Genomic DNA, 25,983 nt, shown 5'->3' with positions numbered 1-25,983 from the left:
CAAACTGTGTCCCACTGTGAATTCTGTGCTGTCTTACCATCTCAGATAGTTTTAAAACGAAAGTGCTTTCATGACTGGCTAGGAATCTTTACACATTGCTAGTGAGCTTTGCCAAGTACCACGGACAGATCACAGAATGAGTGGTGATCCTGACCCACAATTCTGATTAACAGGAAATTACACACACAGGAAATTTGGAATGCAAATACACAAAGAAATACACCAGTAAACTATCCTAAAAAAGAAACATTTTAAAAAATTAGTGGTCTCTATTTATTCATATATCAAATAGCTTCAAAAACAATTATTTAAAAAATTAATTTGGCCTTAAAATTGTTAAAAAATGGCCTTGCTTTTCTCTTTGAGCACTCATCTTGTTTCCTATTCCTTTTCATATCTTACTGACTTTCACTAAAAGGGGATCTTAGTGGCACAACTAGAAGCCTTTTATTATCTCCAGTTTTCTCAACATTTAACATCTAGCTGGAAGAGATTTATCACTTTCTATCGTTCACTTTAAGGTTAAATATTCAACAGGAAGAAAAATTAGAGAAATGGTGACTACTTTCTTTAAATACCAGATAGTATATTTTGTTGAAATACTTGCTTAAGGAAAATGTCTTTTTCATTGGATGAAAAAACTATTATGTAAATTAATTCCAAGAAGTAAGCACAAAATCTACAGCACGGGGAACTTGGATGAGATTGCCCAACAAAGGAAAACAATGCTTAACAGTCCCATTTACTCACTAACTCACTAATTCAGCATGGGTTCAGAAAGTTCTAGGTACAGTTGCTCATTTGTCAATTGGAAATGCTTCTTTTTAAACTACATTGAGGGCATAATTAGGCTTGTATCTACATTTGTTGCTGAGTAACTAACCACCCCAAAGCAATGACTTTAAACAAGTTTGCTCTGATTCTTCGTTGTTGTTCAATCACTAAGTTGTGTCTCTTTGCAACTCCATGAACTGCAGCCTGCCAGGCTTCCCTATTCATTATCTCCTGGAGTTTGCTCAAATGACTGTCCATTGAGTCGGTGATGCCATCCAACCATCTCATCCACATCCGTTGCTGAGTGACTAACCACCCCAAAATTTAGTGACTTGAAACAAGCTTTGTTCCAGTTCTTTGGTCTGGCGGTTTAATCTGGGCTCAGATCAGTGGTTCTTACGCTCTACAGGTCATGCATTTGGAGACCTCACTCCCATGTCAGGAACTTCAGCTGGGATGGCTGTTAGCAGCTGGGAAACCTGGGTCTTTTCCCATGGTTCACTCTACCTAGGATCTCATCCTGAAGTAGGCCAGTTCAGGCTCATTCACAGGTGATGGTGTTCAAAAACATCATGAGTAGAAGTTACAAGGCCTCTGCAGGCTGAAGCTCACAATCGCACAATGTCACGCTGCTGTATTCTACTGGTCAAAGCAAGCTGCAGTGGCAGCAGAGACTCAAGTTGACGGGAAGGGCTGCCAAGAATCTGTAGCCATTTTCATCCACAAGGTTTCAGCATGTTCACCACCTTGAGGAAAATGCAGTATAACATGCTGAGAGTCAATTACTAGGTAGGTTGATAAGAAGTCCAGGGTCCCTGAGGAGGAGAAAGGGGTCTGGGGCTCTCAAGGAGAGGACAAACATTTTTTTCCACATTGCTTTGTCTTAGTGACTTATAACAATGTGTCTTGCATCTTTTAATTTCATGGCTGCAGTCACCATCTGCAGTGATTTTGGAGCCCAAAAGATAGTCTGCCACTGTTTCCATTGTTTCCCCATCTATTTGCCATGAAGTGATGGGACTGGATGCCATGATCTTCTTTTTCTGAATGTTGAGTATTAAGCCAACTTTTTCACTCCCCTCTTTCACTTTCAGCAACAGGGTCTTTAGTTCTTCGCTTTCTGCCATAAGGGTGGTGTCATTTGAATATCTAAGGTTATTGATATTCCTCCCAGCAATCTTGATTCCAGCTTGTGCTTCATCCAGTCCAGCATTTCTCATGATGTACTCTGCATATGTTAAATAAGCAGGGTGACAATATGCAGCCTTGACGTACTCCTTTTCCTATTTGGAACCAGTCTGTTGTTCCATGTCCATGCTACAGTAATCAAAACAGTATGATACTGACACAAGAATAGAAACCTAGGAGAGAAAGTCTGCTGGGCATATAAAAGCTATGTTTAGCTTCTGGTTAGACATTATGAACTGGTTAGATATTATGATAGAGGAAAGGCTGCTTAGAGTACCCTCTTTATCATGTTAATATAAATAACAATTATAAATTGAGAACCTTCAGATTAGGCTGAAATCCTTTTCACCACCCCTCTTAGTTGCTCCATTTACCACAGCATCCATCTCCCCAGCTAATATTCTTCACTTCATCAGAAAAGCAGTGTGGCACAGATCTGCCACACTGTGTGACACTAGGCAATTTGCTTGTCTGCAGGAAGCAAAGTGGGAATACCAACCTACTTCTTGGGGATGTTGAGAGGATTAAGAGTTAATGCAATGTGCTCAGAAGAGTGCTTGATACTTAGAAAAGGATCACTCCTGCCATGTTCATGTGAGATCTCCAGTTCCATGCAAAATGTTTCCCAATTATTTCCGGGTATCCCCAAGGGTGGCTCACATGGATCATGAATAAGGCTAGCTTACTCATATGTGAAGTCAGCCAGTCCCTTCCTCTCCAACAACAGCTCCCTTTAGTGTAATTTCATACTCCTGCACACAGACCACAGAGCATTAACATGCAAGTCTCACCACTCCACTGCTGCCACAACTAACCTGCCTGCAGAAAAATCATGTTCATTACTACCTCCACCAAAGAGGCTATCTCAGTACTAACACACCAGTGCAGACTCCTGCCCTTGGCTCCCTCCAGTCCCTGGGTAATGCAGTCACTATAGCTGCCTCTGCTCCTGTTAACTGCAAGGCCCCATGCTTGCTACTAGGTAAACTTGTCTGCCTTACTCTCCATGTATGTAAAATGTGCTGTATCACATCAGAAAAACCTTTGTTCTTCCATGCAGATAAAAATCCTGCTGGCATCCCCACACTAGTGCACCAGAAACGGCAAAATTCCAGCTACTATTGTAGCTCACGCTCAAGCAGGGACCTCTATCTTAATTTGCAGCTGATAGCTCGGTCAAGAATCTGCCTGCAATGCAGGAAACCCTGATTCGATTCCTGGGTTGGGAAGATCAGCTGGAGAAGGGACAGGCTACCCACTCCCATATTCCTAGGCTTTCCTTGTGGCTCAGCTGATAAAAAATCCCCCTGCAATGTGGGAGACTTGAGTTCCATTCCTGGGTTGGGAAGATCCCCTGGAGAAGGGAAATGCTACCCAGTCCAGTATTCTGGCCTGGAGAATTCACTTAGCTTAGAAGGGTATCCCCCACTACCGAATAGGGTAAAGTGAGTAACTCAGTACATGAAACAAGAACCTAGGTCTATGGGGGGCGGGGGGGGGGGAGCTGTTCTTGATAGAGAATACCAGTTACATGTAACTGATTTAAGCAAAAATCAGTAGATACTAAAATCAACGGGTGTGTTGAAGAATAAGATAGTTTCACTATATCATCCCACATAATTATAAAGGGAAAAAATAACTTTGCAGTGGAGAAATATGATGGACAACACCTTAATCAAATTAACAGAAGTGAAAACGCGAACAGCAGCATCATGTGTCTTCTGATGTAATGTACCAGTACTTACTATTCCTGCCAAGATGCATGACCTGATCTGAAGCATGAGGAAACAATTACAGTACTCCAAATAAGGAACATTCTTTAAACAGCTGGCATGTACTCCTCAAACTCTTAATGTTGTAAAGGACAAAAGCTATGGACTTGTTTCCAATTAAAGAAAACTGACAACCAAAGGTCATGAAAGAATAGGAGCAGGGAGGCTGTTAAAGGCTAGTATTTCATGTGGCACACTTTGAACATAGACTGTGGATTAAAGACTACACTAATCTTTAAAGAAGGAATTACCTGGTAGTTCAAATGGCAGTCTGCCTGCAATGTGGGAGACCTGGGTTTGATCCTGGAGAAGGAAATGACAACCCACTCCAGTATTCTTACGTGGAAATTCCCACGGACGGAAGAGCCTGGCAGGCTACACAAAAAGTTGGACGTGACTGAGTGACTTCACAATGTTTATAGTCCTGAATTTCATCATTATAATATAACTGTATAAGAGAATGCCCTAATCTTTAAGAGATACAAATTGAAGTATTCAGAGATGAAGAGGTAGGCTTGCAACTTAATTTCTCAGGTTCCACTACATAATGCGTACATACTCGAAAGGAAGTATGAGTGGTGGATCCCAAAGGGGTACACAAGACTTCACGGTATACCATTCCTGCAATTTCTTTGTAAGTCTGAACTTTTCCCTAGCTACAGTTTAACAAAATCTCTTTCTCAAAACTTGCTATTTCCTGCTACATTGACTTTTTAATGGATTCAGAAAAATATCCTACTCTATGAACAAAGAGATTTCTGCATTATCAAAACCTTAAAATTACAACTACTACTGAATATTAATTAGATGAAATCAAGGAAATGTACACATACACACCACAAAACACCACTCACACAATTATTCTTGGCCTGGGCAATTAACAACTGTTTGCCCTTCTAAGGGCCAGATACTATTTTAGGTGCTTGAGCAATGAACACAAAAGCATTCTTATGGACGCTACAATACAGCTGAGTAAAGTTGTGGCTATGGTTGTTCAATCACTAAGTCACTGAGTAAAGTAACTCACAAAAGCCCACATACCACTTTAACAGTAGAACTCTACTATTTTACAAGACACATAAGACAAGTAGGTGGATTATATAACTTATGTCAAATAAAGGAAGGACTTTATATATGTAAGGATATTTACTCTCTTATCTAGTGGGAAAAGTCTTAACACTAAAACTACATCCCAAGCACTAGACTAAGTGCTCAGTAAGTATTCAACATTCAAACCTGCTCTATGGATACAAGGACCATATTACCCCATTTTCAGGATGAAGATACAGGTTTAAAAGTTTAAAATTTACCCAATTACAATCATAAGGAAGAGAGGCCTATTGTGAACACAACTCTAACAAGGGCCACAGAGCACTTAATACAGTGAACATCAAAATCCTTTTAAAAGGCAGTTTTGGGTAACTAGTGGGAAGGTGCTGTACAGCATAGGGCACTCAGCTAGAGGGGCGGGATGGGGGGCATGGGAGGGACGGTCAAGGAGGGGACGCATGTATACATATAGCTGATTCACATGGCTGTACAGCAGAAACATTAAAAAGCAATTATCCTCTGATTTTTAAAAAAAGGGCAATTTCATAACACTGAAACTTCCTATTACTAAAGATCAGTACATTGTTCTTACTACTATTATTAATAGCATCTTTGCCAACCTGCCTTTATGGAGCTGAAGATAAGAGCTGTGAGGTAACACTGGAGGGGAGCTCGTAATACTGTACCATTAACTCTACCTACAAACTAGGGTCAAGCCCTTAGTGAGACCATGGGCAGAATCCAAGAATGGCAAGAGGTTAAGGATAAACAAATGATACAAGTAAAAAATTATAACAGGTGAACCTCTGAGAAAGGAGTAACAAAGGACAAGAGAAACACACTTGTAACCAAATACACTGATAACTTAAAGGTAACAAACTAAGTCACACATCAGTAACATTTATATATTCATGATAAATTCCCCATATATCCTTGCATCACGCAGAACTTTTGTACTTCCTGTTATTGATTCAACCATGCCAATAAAATACATGCTTGAAAATTCATTTTTCTTTTTGCTGACAGTCTTACAGGAGGAGAAAGGTGAATTGCTCATCAACTCACCAAGAAAAATCCATTCTTTTCTGATTCACGATCTTATAGGTCAATTGATGCATCAAGACAAAATGCAATCCAGTTGTTCTGATGTTTCTCCAACTTGTTCTCCCTCTTCTCTAAAGGCCACCGAAATATCTAAGCCTTCAACATACAGCACGACTGTGTATTTCCACGAACAAAGGAAACAGAATCTTACTAGAATATGGCGAATTAGTTTCTCATGGGTTTCATATTTTTCTGATTTCCACTGAATACAGTAAAATCCTTAAACTAGTGAACATTCAGTGTAACTTCTAATTTTCTCTTCAGTACATCTTTTCCCAATTATGAGTCAAAATTAATATCAGGCTTGCAACTATGATGGAGCCTGTACATTAAAACAATAAAAGGGACCTGTAGTTAGAAATTACTACGGAAAACCTCCTATACATCGTCTGCAGGTTTTTTTCTCCCCGACCTTCAGCTCCACCTCCCAGAAAACAAATTATAGAAAGAAAGGCTTGAAAGTACTACCCACTGGGACTGTTAGCCCAAAGGACAATGTCTGCCACAATCTACTTACCGTGAGTTATTGTTACCGTGGGTAAAAGATTTTGAAAATCATTAATACACATAATTTCAGCCAAATAAATTTGACTTGATATACCAATAATAAACAAAGCCATAAAATGTTTTAAAACTTTATTTCAACATAACTATACTTACAGAAATATGCATATTGGTTAACAGAATGCAATTTAACTTATCCTACACAATTTGAACCAAAAAACTTGGTACATGGTTTGCTTTAAAAAAGAAATAAGAAGGATTTGCAGTCTGGTTTATTTTTCATCTACTACAAATGTATATAAAAGATCTTCCATCAAATGCTGCTGAAGTAAACAGCATGAACCTTGAGAAATTAAACTTTGGTTTGTCTCTGAAAAATAACATGTATTGCACTGTAAAAATTAATAAAAGTTGGTGCAACAAAACATTGTTGTAATGTCTCAATGCCAGTTCATAAAGTTCAATAACTAATGGATGCTGATGAAAATGGGGAGAGCCTATGTATACACGTGAAAATATAAAAGCCATCCAATCTAGTCTGAATTAAAACTAGCAGTCCAGTTCACCTGCTGAGGTCAACAAGGAAACTGCACAGTAGCTATTTTTCTGATATGTGCAAAAAAGAAAATGAACTTTCTTCCCAAGCTTTTCAGTCTAAAACTGAAACTATAGGAAAAGTATTCTGTCCATTGTCAATATTCATGGGATGATATGCGATGACTCAAGCTTAAATCTGAATTAGCACTTACATGCAAAATAGTCCCCAAAGTTAAAGACCACTTGACTTCAGAATTGACTTTCAAAGTGACTTCAGAAGTCACTTCCAAAGTCACAATAAAGTTAGAATGGCCCTTCTTGGAAGACTAGAGTAAAACACCCAGCCATAGTTGTAAGAAATCTTTCAAAAAATGCAGCCCTTTGTGAATGACACCTCAATTTAAAAAAAAAAAAAAAAAGAGGGGGACAGCCCCACAGAAGCAGCTCTGAAGAGAAAAAATATATAAATTAATATATCTTAAAAACCAATGTGAATATAGGTTCAGAAGATAGTTAAAAGAGATATTTTTATAAGGCTACCTAGGATTAGGCTTATAACATATTCTAGTCTTTCAACTTTTGCTCTAGGACTAAATATCAACTTACAAGTAACATGTTCACCTTTCATTCCTTTATTAAAAAGAAAATTCTAGCTTCAGTCCTATCCAGTGGAGGGGAAACTGAGAAAACAAAAAGACTCAAAACAGTTCCACGTAAATATCACATTTTTTTAAATGGAAGAACTCCCAACTAGACCAGTTGAAACAATTTTTTGTAAGTACAAATACATGGCATTAAGTTTCAGAACCTAATATAGGCCTGACAATCAAGTCCTTGTTTTCTGGAAGAAAGGCCTCAAGTCCACTCAATTTCCAGTAACAATGTTTTCACAGATCACTTTAATAAAGGGTTTTAATTTCCTTCATATGTTCGCTTTTGGCATTCTAGCCTTAAAATCTAGATAAGAAAATTAACCAAATTCCCCAGAAGTAAAAAAAAATTTTTTTTTGAAGTATCAAAGAATCCACAAAACCTCTTTACCAAACTGATTCCCAGTTGGCAATTTGTACTTAATATGAATTTTTTCACATATACTGTTAAAAGATAACATACAAAATGTACCCATGAACATTAAAAATAGTTGTTAGAAAGGTTTAACTAGCCTTATAATTTAAAACATAAATATTTGCAGCTTGATCTTCCGTTGACAGTGATTGTCAGAGCTTAGAATTCAACATCATTTACAAATCCCCATCATGCACACAAAACACACACCAGTAACACACAACTTACTCATGTCTTGAGAGTCTTCTGCTTCTTTGTATCTTTGGCCTCCCAGTCAATTCCAAGTTCAAATGTCTTTTAACAAACTTCAATCTATGATTTTTTATCAAGTTTCCCACCAATACTTCAATACCTTTCCTAATCTTTCACGTTGCACTGCCGAACTCTGAAACCTTTCTCAGACATCATCAGACAAAAGAAAATAAATGAAATATAAAGTGGTAATTTCAGAAAAGAATATGGGAGGGTTGAAATTACTCAAGGCTCCCTATTGGGATCATACTTTACTGGACTACAATGAGTAACTGCTATCAATAAGAAAAATGCTTTGCTGGATTCTTTCAGGCTCTTCGGTGACTGGCCAAAGAATCTACCAACAAAGTTTGGGAGTATATACTCTTCCATACAAAGTACCCTCATAGGAACACCAGAATAGCTACAACTCATTTGAGACCTCACCTATAGAAAAAGGAAGTCACAGGAACAGCCAGGACACCCACTAGTTGGTGGAAATCCCTGAGAAAGCGTGATTTTTTAAATCTGGACTCAACTTCAGTTTCACCAGCCTTTTCTACTGTATTCACAGGAAGTAGCAGCTGGTCTACCAGCACTCATACTACCTTTCTCATCCTAGGTTTTCTGTATAACTGCTATGGCTTTGGAATCTCACAAACTCATATTGTGTGTAACTAGAAGGAGTACTGAGCCCTCCTAGTTCCAGATTTGCAGTTTCCAAATAAAAATTACAGCCCTTTATTCAGTGGAGTAGACATAAACAACAACCATCTACGAATGAGGTTTTCCTCTAAGATACGATTTAACACTGCACTTTTAGGAAGTGGATGTACTAAGACACGTCAAAAGTTTACTTATGGTTGATACTTGAGATAAATATCCATTCAATATAGATCTAGTGGTTTATTTATTGTAAAGCTCAAACTGAGAGCTATGATTTCACTACATCCATTTAAAATAAATAACATTTGAAATGCAGACTCTGGCATATATATGAATTGAACCTACATATTTCATTTGCTCAGAAATTTGCACACAATAATATTCTGCAAGACAATTGCAGCAAAGAGGGGGAAAAAAAAACCTGCCCTTTTTCAAACAAGATTAAAAGCATCCCTCCAAAGAGGAAAACATAAAATGCAAATATATGTATAAAGTATTACTGTTCAACACAAATGCTAGTTCTAGGGGAAAAAAAATGTAACTGCATAGATTTTAAAAGTGCAATCTTAAGCCATTAAAGCACCAAAACAAAAAAACACACCAAAATCAGTGTTTTTTATGACAATTAACATATACACAAATAAGAAATACCTATTGATCAAAACTCAGGAAGTAAATACCTGAACTGATAGAATATCTACTGTTGGCAGAATTTCTCTTCAAATTCAATGTATTTTCTCATCTTTAACACAATTTTAAAGTGCTAACTTTAAATAAAGCAGGCAAATTCTTCAAGTAATTTGCTATTTAAGTAAGCCAATTTTTATAGGGCTAAACAAGGAATGAAGAATAAACTAAAGTGAACAGGAAGACAGACATGAGGAAAAAACCGACAAGTTATTGCTGAACAAAGTGATAGGATGCTCTAATACCACCTTGGCATTCTTGGTTCAGTTAAAGGCAAAAGATGAAAATATTTTTAAAAAGCTAACAGGTTTAGATGACTGCTGGTTTAGTATACTAACTCCCTTGGATTTACTAAAATGTGTACATCAATAGGTACACGGAGTCCTAAGAAAAAGAGTGCCACTTAAAAATCAGGATTGGACAGTAATTAATTTTAAAAACAAAAGGCTGTCTACTACTCCAAATGAATATAAAATGTCAGAGACCTTATACACTAAGAACTGAGGCCTTGACCAGAGTTTCATTACTCCTGCCCTTGAGCTGCCTTTTCAAGGAAGTATACATTAACCAAATGGCGATTGAGGTGTTTGCTGTAATCTTTTTCCTTTCGAAAAGAACGATCACAGAAGATACAAACAAAATCTCCTTCGGCCACTTTGACAGCCAAGGCATCCTTTCCATCTTTCCCACTGGTCTCCTGTGGAACTGGCCGAGCCCCGTTCAATCCAGAATCATCACTATCCTCTGACGTGTTGTCACTTAGGTCACTTCCATCATGACTGTGGATGCCTTCGTCTTCATCCATTTCCTGAGACTCATTTACTGCCACGGTGACAGGAGGTGATGCCACAGCAGTTGTGGACACGGCTTCATGTTTTTCTAGCGGTAGAGAAGGCAGTGGGGGTGAAACTGGTTCTTCAACTGCCGAGTCTCTGCTGGGGAAATTCTCTGCTTGCTTCTCATCAGTGTCCGTCTCCATTGCATACAGCATAGCTTCAGCCTGAGGTTTATCCTCTGAAGTTTCACCCTCTGGCATATTCAAGTTTTGTTCAGAGGATGAAGCGTTGGCAGATTCCTTGATAACAGCAGCAACACCAGCCAGACTCTTATCTGCCTCTTCTGCTCCCACTTTTTCAAGAGGGGCTTCCTTATTGCCTTCGCCTGCAGGGAACACATTTTGGTCTTCCGAGTCTTCCCCTTTTAACTTTTCCTTTGGCAGGGGTGGTGATGGTGGGAAGAGATCCTGTGCACTCGCACTTTCTTCTAGAAGCTGCTTGTCTTTAACAGGCACTAAGCCAACCTCAATAAGCACTTGCTCCTTCCGTGCCATTTCACTCAGCATGCTGGACTTTTCCTTTCTGTTATCTTTTCGAGGAGACCTTCTGGGGACCGGCTCTGTGGGAGGAGGCGGCTCTGTCTGAACAGGCTCCTTCTGAACAACCTCGATCTCAGCATCCCCCACAGGGGGAGGGGGTGGAGGAGGCTCTATCTGAACAGACCCCACCTGAGCAGGCTCTGGGGGAGGAGGAGGAAGAGAAGGCTCCATCTGAACAGGGGTCACCTGAACAGGCTCCATGGGAGGAGATGGCTCCATGTGAACAGGCCCCTTCTGGACAGCCTCAACTTCACCACACCCCATGGGAGGGGGAGGGGGAGGAGAAGGAGGCGGCAGCGGCTCCGTCTGAACACACCCCACCTGAGCAGACTCCATCTGAGTGGGCCTCCTCGGAGCAGGCTGGCTGCTTTTCTTACAGGATTTACTTCTCACAGTTTTCTTCTTTGTACTGTTTTTCAAGCAAATGTTTTGCTTTTTATTCTCCTCTACTTTGCTGTCACCCTTTGGCACTTCCTGACTATTTCTGGATTTGCTTTCTGCCTTCTTTTTCTTTTTTGTCACAGGTTCCTCATCATTAACAGGCTCTTGTAAGGAATGGGCTTCAGCTTCCACCTTCCTTTTGCTTTTCTTGCTTTTGCAGCTTTTTTCTGAATTGTTTCCCGGGGACACATCCACTTCCTTAGCTTCCATGGCAGATTTGCGCGTTCTGGTGGTCACTTGGCTTGAGGCATTACTACAAGGCTTCTTCTCTTTTGAAACATTCTCTTTCTTCTCCACTTTTACAGGCCTCTCGTTTTTCTTCCCAGTCACATCCCCCTTTACTTTTGTCTGCTCTGTTTCTGTTTTCTCACTGGTGATTTTGTTATCAGGCAAGTCAGCCTCTCGCTTCTTGGTTTTCTTTAGTTTCACCTTTGAGACATCCATGGTTTTATTAGGACAAGTAGGATGCTTAGATTTGAAATGATACTGCAGATTACACTTCTTGGAAGCTGCATAGTCACATACAGGGCAGTTGAACTGCCGTGGATTAACATGTAGCTCCACGTGTTTTTTGAAGTTACTTCTGTCTGCTGTTTTGTAGTCACAGTGTGGGCAGTTAAGAGGTTTAGGCCCGTTGTGAACCTGTCTCGCGTGGCGGGTCACTTCATGTTGATTAGAGGCCACATAACTGCACTGGTCACACTTAAATGGCTTCTCACCTGAAGGTAGACAAGAGATGTTACAGAAGGCACACATTAAGAAATGAATTCAAGATTTATTCAAATATGTTCATCAAGAAGTGGATATATATATAAATAAAATAAAACCACCAAAACTATTTCATGAAGACTTTATCATGCAACTTATATTTACCATATTTATTTGTATATCTTTGCTCTATCCTTTGACTGATTCTCATATCAAATGGAAGAATAATTATCTCAATTAATCATATTTCAAAAATTCATTAACTAATGCTTTTAATCACTAGTAAAGAACACAGATTCATCAAGAAGTACACAACAATTACTGGCAAACTTATCCTGGCTTTTTTGGGGGCTACCCCTTGGGGCTTGGGTTCTTAATGTTAATTCTAGGACAAGGGTACTCAAAGAGATAAGGTAATTTTAAAGTTTTTATCTTTAAACATATAATGGAATAGAACACAAAATTCCCATACATTCATTTAAGATGAACCATGGAATTTCAAGTATTTTACACTCTCTGCCACACTCCCAGACCTTCCGTGTGAAAATTTTAAAACAATGCCTTGGCCTCAGGGAGCAAAACATGTTTTCTTTCAATTTAACCCTTTGTCCTTTATGGCAAGAGCTGAGTCTAACTTTTCCAGTGCCAGAGTTGCTATTCTACAGAAAAAGTTTAACAAGCTAAACATCTTTTCTTGATTTTCTCCCACCTTCTTCTAGACTGGGCAAAGGAACTAGGTAAATGAAAAGTGGCATACAAATAGATATGGCATATTAAATAAGAACAAGAAGTCATAACAACAGGCACATACAAGACCAGAAGCCTCCCACCCACCCCCAAATGAAAGGCATAAGATTTAACTCATTCTACCTGAATACATACCCATCTAGATCACAGTCTAGCAAATATTACCAAACGGTATCCAAACCCCACTGGTCCAATCGAATGCATAGCAGAAAAATGGAAATTGACATTTATGAAAATTCATCTCTCGAACATTCTCAAATTCACACCAAATCTTTTTTCATAAAGCAAAACTATTCAGACATTGATAAAACCACAAAGATGCTAAGCTTTACCTGATTAAAAAGATGTCTGACGACAGATCACAAAAACTTGTTCAGGTATGGCAGACTGAAAATGCAGTTTATGACTATGTTCCCTTTGTCAGTGACCACATATTAGTCTACCAACAGATTTCTAACAACACAATGCATTACTCTCTACTTGGTCCTATCTTGTCCTTTCCATTAAATGACTTAAATGGAGACAAACATCTACTTAACATATACAGACACAGAATGGGGAAAAGAAACGTGACATAACTGTTAAGAACTTGTTCTACAATAAGAATACCTGGAGGGATCAAATATGGGGCTCTGCAACTTATCGTGAGGTCTTCAGCAAAGTACTGAAAACTCTCTAAGGCTCAATTTCCTCATTTGTAAAGTACTCTTAAGTGTTGTAAACTATAAATAATCCAATCCATTCCGAGCACTTAGTATAGGACAGATGGCCAAACAGTCAATATACATTACCCGTAATTCATGACTTTTGGAATAAACTGGTCTAAGTTATAGAATGGCTAAACAAAAGGGAAGATTTCATGTGCTTATCTGGCCTTACTATATATATAAACTCTGCCTTTGAGTATACAAAGAGTTGCTGAATGGAGTCGATCACTTTCGGAAAATATTTGAGTTCATTAAAGAATTATAATGAAAATGTCTTTTTTTGGATTTCCATGGTGGCTCAGTGGTAAAGAATCTGCCTGCCAATGCAGGAGACACAGATTTGATCCCTGATTCAGGAAGATTCCACATGTTGAGAAGCAACTAAGCCTGTGTGCCACAACTACTGAGCCTGTGCTCTAGGGTCTGAGAGGCTCAACTACTGAGCCTATCTGCCACAACTGTTGAAGCTTGTGCACCCGAGAACCTGTGCTCCCCAAGAGACACCATGACAGGGAGCACCCCAAGAGAAGCCCCGGCTCACCGCAACTTGAGAAAAGCCTGCACAGCAATGAAGACCCAGCACAGCCATAAATAAATAAATGTCATTTTATAAGCCCTAATGAATGAGGGTATTTACATAGCCTGCATCAAGTAAGGTATAAGCCTCCATGTGTGAAACAGTCAGGGAATGGGAGTTCCTAGGATTCTGTTTAAAACTATGATGACATCATTTAACCACTTCCTTCACTCCACCCCCATTTTTGCTTTATTGTCATTAAATCTTTATTGTACTGAAAAATCAGTTCATCAAGTTCAGTTTATTAATACCTAGCTGAATGAACATTCTTTTGCCCTGTACCAACAGTTTTAACTTAATTCCCTTTTCCAGTTCTAGGAATATTTACTCATTTTTAATTTTACTTTTATGAATGTGTCATATGTCTATTTTATCCTTCCTAAATAAATTACAGATGTAAGGCACATTCTTATCAAAAAGAGCCCAGGAAGAGTATAAAGGGAATTTCTAATTAAACAGTAATAGGGGCATACTACTCAGCAATAAACAAAAAGTTCTGATAATGCAGCATGGAATGAATCTCCAAAAACATTTTACAGAAGTAAAAGAAAATTAACAGAAATCAGAGTTATCAGTTGAGGGGAAATAGGGGAGTACTGACTGGAAAGAATAAAGAGGGAACTTTTCTAAGGGTAGTAGAAACAGCTGGTGTCTTCACCTAGATGGCAGTCAAATAAAAGAAAACATATATAAAGTCACTGACCTGTAAACCTAAGATGTGTGCATTTTCATGTGTGTAAATTAGACTTAATAAAATACTGTTTAAAAATTTTCAAAATGAACTCCTATGCTAGGAGAATGGGGGAACTATCCAGGGTGATACATACAAAAATATAATGGCAAACAAAAACTGAATGTATCAGGATCTCTAAACTATTTAAGTGAGGATGCTTCAAAACCATTACTTGCAAACACAAATAAAACACAGAATAGCAGCTGATTAGGTTAGTGTGTCTATATATTTCATCACACCATTACTCTGATCCCTTCTTACTTTGGCCTCAGAAGACCTACCTGAATGGAACTGCTCCAAGGAAATAACCAATGTGGTTTTGTTTCACTAACTAATTTGTCATTTTAGCTAAAATGTACCAACTCAACGGAGCCTAATCTCTTCCAGAAATTAATCTAAGCACACACTTCTCTTCCCTAAAAGATGAACAGGGAAGTGAATACCCAAGCTGACCTGTAAAGATCAGACTCCAGACCACAGAGAAAGCACCAAAGATGTTCACTCCATGCAACCCAGTTAGGAAGGCTACCTTCCCAATTTGACATTTAGCCTCAATGATTTGCAATACAGGATCCACTGGAAATAATTCAGCACACTCATACACAAAACAAACTAGCTATGTTTGTTTCCTGTTAGTGACTCACGAATTATTGGCATCCAATAAAAGATGGTGGCTTTGCTATTTCCATACTTTGTGTTTCCAATTTCGTTATTCTGTAGCTTCCTGAGCCATTTGCTGAGCCATAATACTCTGTAAACACTGCTGATGACTAAAAATGAGGGTGTGAAAATCTGAAGCCAAACCCTAGCTCTTCTAAATTGGAGGAATGACAAATTAACCTTAGATAAAACATTTATCTTCTCAAAACCAGTGTCCTAATCTATAAACTGGGATTTAAGTATTCTAGAGGTACTAAGATTTGAGATAACAAGTTTCAATTTTTTAGTACCCAGCATGCATACAATAAATAGTAACCGCTACTCATTGTTAACACTTTAAAAATATTTGTTATATTACAATGGCAACTAGTAAAAATCAACTTTAAAATATAACAAAAGATAACAGTAATCAATACAAAATCATTCAGGCAATCATTATTGTTTGGTGTAAAACAGAGATAAACATTTATACAGTGACAATAGTATTACAGATTCAATGAAAAACATACAAGTGTGTTGTCAATCTGATCCAGTGACACTAATATAAGGTTGACCAGATATTTCAACTGAGACACTTACAATTCAAGCATTTAGACTTAATTACCAGTGTACATGTTATACAAGGCACAGGGAACTAGGAAAAACTAAAGATACCATGAGAAAGCTAAAGACAAATCCAGAAGAGAGGACATTCCACAGAAAAAATGGTTGTATTTCTTCAAGGCTTTAATGGGGACAATAACAGAATTTATTATCACAAGTGGAGAAGGAAATGGCAACCCATTCCGGTACTCTTGCCTGGAGAATTCCATGGATGGAGAAGCCTGGTGGGCTATACAGTCCATGGGGTTGCTAACAGTCGGACACGACTGAATGACTTCCCTTTCTTTCTTTCTATAGTTCCTTTTGGAGAAGGAAATGGCAACCCACTCCAGTGTTCTTGCCTGGAAAATTCCATGGATGGAGGGGCCTGGTGGGCTGCAGTCTATAGGGTTGCAAAGAGTCGGACCCGACTAAGCCACACACACACACACACACACACACTATCACAAGACAGTTATGAAAATGGAAATGATCTAAGTCATGAAAAACTCTTATTTAAAGGCTACAGCACAAATATTAGTAGGATATGATGGCCTATCCTCAACAAAGCATCCATGTTACCTGCAGAAAGTGAAACCACGAAGCACCCAAAAGTAATACTAAAAACAGGTTTCTGGTTATGTGACTCAATTCAACAGTCAAGAAGATTGAGAAGGAGCATTCAAAGTATAAAACTTGACAAGCATGTAAGGTCAAGAAGGGCCAGTAAACATGCTGTGATCCCTCACAGCTGCTCAAATTAGAATTCATACTGTAATCGAGTCTTAATCACTGACTTAAAAAAGCAATACCCAACAGAAATAAAATAAAAACAGAGGCAACTTTAAGTTGTCTAGCAGTCACATTACAAAGGCTAAAAAAAAAAAAACCCCAAAAAACCAAGTAACAATAATTTTACTTACTGAACCCACTATATTCAGCATCATGCCAAAATGTAATCAATATTTTTAAAAGATTTTATATAATTTTCTTCATATTGTTTAAATTCAGGTATGCATCTCAATTCAAACCAGCCACATTTCACAAACTCAGTAACCACATATGGATAGTGGCTATCCAATTAAACAGCACAAACTATTATCCTAAGGTAAGGGATTTGGGTCTATATACACTTTGATACACAGGAAAATTTTAGCAGAATTCCCCCACGGGGCTATATATTCTAAATTTAGGAGAATATGCTGATCAGATGTGCGTGTTCACCAAGGGCCAGTGTGACTAAAACGAATTATCCATTCAAGACCACTATGCTAATATTGACCTAACTTTGCCATCTATCTACGTTTTTAATAATGGAGACCAATTCTGGTTGGCGCTCTTGATAATTTCAGTCACTGGAGGGGATATAAATCTTCAACTTGCTATAGTCCTATATTTTATCTATTATAAGTTAATAAATTGGAATCCTGGTTATCTACTATTCTTTAAAGTTTGGCTCTTTATAAATCAGCCCTCACAAGCCCTATCAACTCCCAAGAGAACAAATCCAAATTTCAGAAACTGAGCAGCTAAGAAGGAATCCCTGGAACCTGGTAACCACACAGTATGAAACTTGGTGTTATGCCCTGTTGGAGGCTAAGGGAGGCAAGGGCAGCTGGGTGGGAGTATGAGAAAGCAGAGTCAGTTCAAAAAGGATTAACCAGCCTTGGTCTATGTTCAACTTTTATTACATCATGGAACTTGGAAGTTTTGGTAACAACTAAGGACCCTCCGCCTGGACAAAGTACACACATACATCTACATTCAGTTTTAGACATTCCACCTATGGACTCCCTGGTTAGGAATCTCCATTTAATACAGCTCTACCCTAGTAGACCACTAATTTTTAATTCTAATTTCAGAATTATGCTATAAATAAACATTTAGGATCTAGTTCCGAGTCTAGAAGAACTTTCTTATAATGGCACTTTACTAAAAACGATAGATGGAAGATTGGGACTGACATATATATATGAATTACTATGATAAAATAGGTAACTAATGAGAACCTACTGTTTATAGCACAGGGAACTCTATTCAATGATCTGTGGTGACCTAGATGGGAAAAAAGTCTAAAAAGGATAGATATGTATACTGTATAACTGATTCGCTTTGCTGTACAGTGGAAACTAACACAACATTGTAAAGCACTACAATAAAAAAAACTTTTTTTTTAAGTTCCCATTTCTTACCAACCTGAATGAGTACGCATATGTCTGGTTAAATGAGTCTTCTGAGAACTTGAGTAAGGACAAAGTTCACATTTATACGGACGTTCACCTACAAAAATATAATGATTAGTGTTCAAATATGATAAAATAATGCAAATACCATTCTTATCAACCATATACACATCATGCAGTGTTGAAGATTTTTTTCCCTGTTCCTGGCAAAATGATCAATTTTTATCATGTATTAGAAAGATCATTTAAAACACACATAAATACATTATTTCAGCTTTGCTAATAAAAAGTATCATTGGCTTTCTGAATTCTCATAGCCCTTTTAATTTTCATAGTAATGCTACATGTTATTACATTAAATATTAAGAACTGAAAAACTATCTTGGATCAGGTTATCAGCAACATTTTAAAAACAGAATTATCCTTAAAAAAATTCACTACATTGTAAATCAACTATATTTCAATGATATTCTTTTAAAAATCTACCCAAATTTTCTGATGCTATGACTTGAGTAATTTTGGGTAATTTTTTTGGTCTTTATAAATGATAAAACTACTATTTGAAATTGTTAGCTTCAAGCAATAACATTTCTGAGTGAGGAAGCTATTGTTTCAAGCTAAAATTTTCAAGTGGTAGCCAGAACATTTATAAAATAGTCAGGTCAGTGTTAAAGCAATTATAATCATTAACCGACAGGGATGAGAGTAACTGAATATGACAGGCCAGTAATTTACTAAAGAATTAAAAGACTCAAAGGCAGGAAATACGTATTTTTAGGACACACACTGTCAACCACAAAACATATTTTTTTAAAAAAGCTTGATAGGGACTTCCCTGGCAGTCGAGTGGTTAGGACTCTGCACCTCCAATGCAGAGGGCACGGTTTGGATCCCTGGATGGGGAACAAAGATCCTACATGCCACAGGGTGCAGCCAGAAAAATTAAAAAATAAATAAAAATAAAAGCAGCTGTCTCTCACACAATGGAACATTACATTAAAAAAAAAAGGCTTGATAATTTGTTTTCACCTGTTCTTTGGCCACAAGATAGTAATTATGACTCTGGACAAGCTTCTTTTTCTGTAAAAGTATCTTTGAAAGTGAAGTCGCTCAGTCTTGTCTGACTCTTTGCGACCCTGTGGACTGTGGCCTACCAGGCTTCCTCCATTCATGGGATTCTCCAGGCAAGAATACTGGCGTGGGTTGCCATTTCCTTCTCCAGGGGATCTTCCCAACCCAGAGATGGAACCCGGGTCTCCCACATTGGAGGCCAACACTTTAACCTCTGAGTCACAATTTAAATCAAGAAAATATACGCAGAGCATTTAATGCAGTGCCTAACACACAAAGCCCTCAATAAACGTCAGTTGTTATTTTGTAAGTTACAGTAATGCTGCTGATGCTGCTGTTAAGTCACTTCAGTTGTATCAGACTCTGTGCGACCCCACAGACGGCAGCCCACCAGGCTCCGCCGACCCTGGGATTCTCCAGGCAAAAACACTGGAGTGGGTTGCCATTTCCTTCTCCAATGCATGAAAGTGAAAAGTGAAAGTGAAGTCACTGAGTCCAACTCTCAGCAACCCCATGGACTGCAGCCCATCAGGCTCCTCCATCCATGGGATTTTCCAGGCAAGAGTACTGGAGTGGGATGCCACTGTCTTCTCCAAGTTACAGTAATAGATGTGTCTAAAAAAATGGGATAAGGAAAAGACAAGTACAAAAAAAATAGAAAGCATTGATGAGTGTTAAATGTATTTTTAATAACTATTCAGTTGTTATTAGTCAGTAGCTATAGATTAGTTGTGAATACAGCATAGCAACAAAATGCATACTTTGACATGGAAGAATTTTAAGACAGCTTAAAAAATGTTTGATATATTTCTGTAAAGAAAACATATAAATGGCCAATAAAAACATGAAAAGATGCACAATATCATTAGTCATTAGAAAAATTCAGATCAAAACCACAGACATGAAGACATCACACCCAAAGGATGGCTACAATCAAAATGACAGATGTTAAAATATATTTGTTAGGAGAATTATTTGTGGAGAATTCAGAACCTCAGTACAGTATGGGTGGGACTGTAAAACAGTGCAGCCACTTTGGAAAACAATTTGTCAGTTACTCAAATGATTAAACATAATTACCATATGGTCTAGTGATTTCTTTCCTAGGTGTATACTTTACCAAGAGAAAGAAAAATACTACATCTACACAAAAATATATAGATATTCATAACAGCATTACTCTAACAGCCAAAACCTGGAAATAACCCAATATTCATTAACTGATGAATGGATGAATAAAATATTACTTATCCATACAACAGAGTATTATTTGGCAATAAAAGGAAAACAAGTACTGTACATATGACATGAATAAACCTTGAAAATACACTAAGTGAAAGAAGGTAGCCACCAAAGATCACACACGATTCCATTTATATGAAATACTCAGAATAGTTCAATCCACGGTGATTTGTATGGTTTATCAATTGTATATTAGTAAAGCTGTTACCAAAAAAAGTGAATGGAAGAAAAATTTAATACCCTTTCAGATTTACATGAAGGATCAACTAAGGATAATTCACTTTTAAAATTCTTCATAACAAATAGATTGCTTCCAACTGTGTCACTCACCAAACCAGGCATAAATACTCTAGAAATGCTAGGACTTTTTCAGTCATACATAAGGCAAAAATGTAATCTTTTAAAGTAGAATTTGGGTACTTCAATAAAAATTAATTTAAAAAAAAGTAGAAATTGTGAACTAGCTAAATATCAAACCCACAAAATGAAAAATCTTTTAAGTGAAGATTCAAATAAAAATCCTCAGCCGCTTACCATGATAATTACCTATAAAAAGAGATTCAGAACTTTGAATCTTAGCTGCATGTGACCCTGGGAACATCTCTTCAGGTCTTTGGTAATTAAACACCCTGCTTCCTCAGCAAATTTTTCTGAAGATTAGCAGAGTAAAAGCACCTTACCCTTAGCACTCAGTAGACCCACTAAGTAAACCTGAAAAGGTTCCCTAAGTGAGAAATAAGTTAACAAGTGATTCCTGTGGATCATTTCTATATTTCTGCTCATTAGCACTAGATAAATTAATTTTTCCATAAATATAATTTTCATGCATGCATTTAAAACCAGAGGTACCCTCAGAATTTACATAATCAAAACAGTATTCTATTTATACACCAATAAATTATTCTGAATTTTTTTTTTAAACACCACAAATAAACATAATGGGGGGTGGTGGGGAAGGAAGCTTTTTAAAAGTATTAAGACATACTAAGTTTAACACTAAAAATGCAAAATGAGATATGCGTACCTATGGAAGTCATAATATTATTGTGGAAATATCAACCTTACCTTAAGGTGAGGGAAAGTTATTCAATAGATGATGAAGTATATAAAATACAGCCATTAAAATTAGTCACCTAATCATTTCATGATATGCAACAATGTTAAATCACTATGTTGTAGTTGTCTCTAAAACGAATACTGTATGCTAATTATAACAAAAAAAAATTTCAAAATATTAAAAAAATTAGGCACCTAGACTATAATTAAATGACAAAAAACCACTGTAACAAAAAAGGTTTGAACTCTTCTGGTGGTCCAGGGGTTGAGAAGCCACCTGTCAACGCAGGGGACACAAGTCTGATCCCTGGTCTGGAAGATCCCACACATCACGAGGCAATTAAGCCCCCATACCACAACTGAAGCCCATGAGCCAAGAGCCCGTGCTCTGTCAACAGAGAAGCCATTACAGTGAGACATCTGCAACTAGAGAGTAGCCCCTAAAGCTCCAGCACAGCAAGGAGAACCCAGCGCAGCCAGAAACAAATAAATAACTTTTTTTTGTTTCAAAAAATTCACATAAAAAGTTGGAAATTTATACTAAAAGTAAAATTTTTCCAGATCTCTGCATCTTTCTTTTTAAATGTTAAGAACACTTAAAATGTTCTTAAATCAACTAACTTAGTATCGTTGAAAACATTTTTAGATTTGGGGGAAATTTTTTAAATTGTTCAGTGACTCAACAATTTTGAAAGTATTAAAATATAACTGACACTAATAAAATCAAAATTTAGTACGACAAAGACACTGGTAATATTCTTTATGATGACTTGTGTGGTTAGGTAAATGCTAAATCACTTCAACTGAGTCCGACTCTAGCCTGCCAGGCTCCTCTGTCCACAGGATTCTCCAGGCAAGAATGTTGGAGTGGGTTACCATGCCCCCACTCCAGGGTATCTTCCTGACTCATCAGGGATCGAACCTGGGTCTCTTATGTCTCCTGTGCCGGCAGGTGGGTTCTTTACCACTAGCACCACCTGGGAAGCCTGGTTATGAGTATAGATTTGTAAATATTCACCATGGTCAATAACACCATTTTAAAAAAATTCATAAATGTGTACATGTAAAACTCATGCATTTTTCCATATGTCAGTTACTACCTGAAAGTTCTACACATTAAGGCCAATCCTAAATTAGGCCCCAATGTTTCACAGAACTATTAAAGGAACATGAAGTATTTATGACAAGTATATTTGGTATCTGGAACTTGTTTTATGATACTGTTGGTGAGGTGGCTGCTACTGCTGTTAAGTCGCTTCAGTCGTGTCCAACTCTGTGCAACCCCATAGACGGTAGCCCACCAGGCTTCCCCGTCCCTGGGATTCTCCAGGCAAGAACACTGGAGTGGGCTGCCATTTCCTTCTCCAGTGCGTGAAAGTGAAAAGTGAAAGTGAAGTCGCTCAGTCATGTGTGTCCGACTCTAGCGACCCCGTGGACTGCAGCCCACCAGGCTCCTCCGTCCATGGGATTTTCCAGGCAAAAGTATTGGAGTGGGGTGCCATTGCCTTCTCCGTTAGTTTAGTCTACTAGTTTGTTTAATTAAAACAGTTAAGTGATTAATGGTGTAGGATTCCCAAGAAACTCTCCTTTCCTATGCCATGTAATTTTGAAATGTTTGTACTTTTTTTTTCACTTTTGAAACAAAATGGTTTTAAAGCCCGGAGACAATTAATTACAAATTAAATTCCAAGGAGACTGCGAAGTAGTCTTGACCAGATTTTAAATTACACAGAAGCCATCTGTTGGAGCTTAGACATCTTGCTGCAAATGTTTTTCTTGTAACGGAATTTCATCTGTAAGCTTTCTTGTTTATGCCTACCACTGCAACATCAATTCCTCTCCTCACTAAGACTCACTTTTAGCACGGGGTTCAGTCCTACAGAGTGACAGCTACTGCAAATGGGATCTGATGCAAACAGCATTCCCCAGCCCTTTTCTCTGCTGATGGGAGGAGCAGAGTACTAGGTTACCTTATCTACGTTGTTCAGACCAGTAATTAGTCCTCAAAGGTACCAAGTCACACCAAGAAAATGTAATGCAATTATCAATAGTTACAAACATTGCTTTTAAAAAATAAGACCCTTTAATTACACAGATTTGAGTCAATTTAAAAGTGATTAAGGGGTGTTGGGGAGAAATGGCCAGCAATCACTGAGAAGGGATTCCTTTTGGGGTGAAGATGTACTAAAATTAATTGTGGTGTTGGCTGCACAATTCTGTGAACATACTAAAGCCAATGCATTTTAACAGTAAATGGATGAATTGTGTCGAAGTGGAGTATATCTCAATAAAGCTGTTATTTGAGGTACGAGTTGATACAGGAGGTATGATTGCCAAATGTGATAAAATAATTTGTAACTGTTGCGTAGAGGTGATGGGTACCTGTGCGTGCAGTGAGGCATTCTCTTTACTTCTGAGATGTTTGAAATTTTTCACATTTTCCGTTTTGGGGTGTACAGTACACTTAATGAGAAAGGTACTCTTACCTGTATGAGTTCGAACATGCTGAACATAATTATTTTTTCTGTCTGAAAAATAGTTGCATTTCCCACATGTGTAAACTTTCCTTGGAAAATGGTTTCTCAGGTGTTTCCTCCAGTGATATTCACTCACTGTGGTGTACGTGCATATGATACACTTGTAGACTCGCTCATTGTCCCCGGCTCGGGTGTGATGTTTCAGGTGAGCAGTATAGTGATCATAGCGATTGGTATTGTAGCCACAGCGGTCACAGCGGATGGGGCCCTTGGAGAAATCGCCCTCTTCCCCAGTAGAAGAGCCGGATTCCCTGGCTTTTGCTTGCTTCTCTGCACTTTCTTCCACAAAAAATTTCTTGGCGCTATGAACTCGGATGTGATGCACAAACTGCTCTTCAGATTCTGCTTCATACTGGCATGGTTTACAGCGGAAGGGTTTGGTCTTCAAGTTCTTGCACTTGTCCTCTGCTACGGGTGTTTCCTGAGGAAGGTCTTTATTTGAGCTGTACGTTTCTGAGGCAGCTGCTACCTCAAACACAGGCTGTGGCTGCACAACGTTGAGTTCCAAACTTTCCAGTTCCATGTTCTCCAGCCCATTGGGTTCGCCTTTCACCTCAGGAGACTCCTCAAGTGCTTCTCCATCACTATCTGAGAAGTTGCTATCCCCAACAGGCATCAATTCTGCCATCTGTCTTTCTTCACCAACCAGGTAATCACAGCAGCCGCCATTTACCTCCCCAGTTAAGGCCACGTTTGCCAACATGATGAGCTGAGGTGCAGCCAGTTCAGCTCGAGAGAGATCAGGCAAGTCATACATGTCATTTGGCAAGGCCATGCCCATGGTGCCACTGCCGGTGAACAGCCCTCCTCCTCCGGAAGACTGCCCCATTACCTGGGTGGCCATATCTGTGCTCTGCATTCAAAACAAAACAAAAAAACATAAAAGCACCATTTTAAGCACAACTTTTACTGGTCTAAAACAAAACATCACTGTAATTCTTTGTAACTTAAAAAAAATACATTTCCCCATATAATCTTTAAACCCAATCAGCTTAACTATTGAAAATGTCTTTAAAATAGCTTTGTAATCTCAAATTCTCTTTACTGCAGTCATCAGAGAAACTTCTATGACCCCTATAGGAAATTCTATTAAGTGTGGGACACATGGCATGTCTTCCCTCAAGCACTTTTACTTTCTGGTGGAAAAATTAATTTATCTTCATTTTTAGAGCTACTTAAAAGTATATTTTAAATTCTATACATGAATAGTAAACTGCTATCCTCTTAACTCCCCCTTCAACAGTTTACTGGTCTAAATCAGAAAGGGGAAAAAAATCCAAAAGCCAACTGTGCATAGATTAAAGTATGGTCTGCAAAATAGAAGCCTGTAATAATTGCTCCAAGAATTAAATCTCATATGAACTCAACTATCTTCAAAAGAATAAACTACCATTGGCCCTTGAACAACAAGGGGCTAGGAGCACTAACTCCCTGGTGTAATCTAAAATCAGAGTGAAACTTCTGACTTCACAAAAACTTAACTACCAATGGCCTAATGTTGACCAGAAGCCTACTGATGACAATTGATTAACACATACTTGGTATGTTATATATATTATATACTGTATTATTACAATATAGTAAGCTAGAGAAAAGAAGATGTTAATAAAATCATAAGGAGGGCCAGGCCAGGTGGGGCTCAGCAAGAACAGGAGACCCAACCCTGACACCCATGATTGTGATCTTCCAGGTGATACTTGAGACTCTCTGCACCTTTATTTATGGAGCATCTCCCAAGGCCAGGCCTTGGGATGCAGCCCCACAATGATCAGCTCGGTCTCTGCCT

At 38.2% G+C, this 25,983-nt stretch overlaps 1 protein-coding gene across 1 annotated transcript; it reads right to left on the bottom strand.

Annotated features, from left to right (window-relative positions):
- Positions 1-9,572: 9,572 nt before the first annotated feature.
- LOC138082093 (RE1-silencing transcription factor-like) lies at positions 9,573-25,050 on the bottom strand. Its single transcript, XM_068975338.1, has 3 exons — positions 24,147-25,050; positions 18,305-18,388; positions 9,573-12,113 (listed from the first exon to the last, which is right to left on the bottom strand). The coding sequence occupies exons 1-3, from the start codon at positions 25,039-25,041 to the stop codon at positions 10,102-10,104; spliced, it is 2,991 nt and encodes a 996-aa protein (XP_068831439.1). The 5' UTR covers positions 25,042-25,050; the 3' UTR covers positions 9,573-10,101.
- Positions 25,051-25,983: the final 933 nt, after the last annotated feature.

Source organism: Capricornis sumatraensis, chromosome 7 (assembly GCF_032405125.1).
Source record: "Capricornis sumatraensis isolate serow.1 chromosome 7, serow.2, whole genome shotgun sequence".
NCBI classification, from domain to species: domain Eukaryota; kingdom Metazoa; phylum Chordata; class Mammalia; order Artiodactyla; family Bovidae; genus Capricornis; species Capricornis sumatraensis.
Note: the sequence above shows the minus strand (reverse complement) of the source record. Positions and strands in the feature narration are given on the sequence as shown.

Coding starts and splice junctions, on each gene's coding strand:
- LOC138082093 (XM_068975338.1), bottom strand. CDS start 25,041: ATGGCCACCCAGGTAATGGGGCAGTCTTCCGGAGGAGGAGGGCTGTTC. Junction 18,389..24,146: donor GCATGTTCGAACTCATACAG/GTAAGAGTACCT, acceptor ATATTTTTGTAG/GTGAACGTCCGTATAAATGT. Junction 12,114..18,304: donor ACATATGCGTACTCATTCAG/GTTGGTAAGAAA, acceptor GTCTACCTTCAG/GTGAGAAGCCATTTAAGTGT.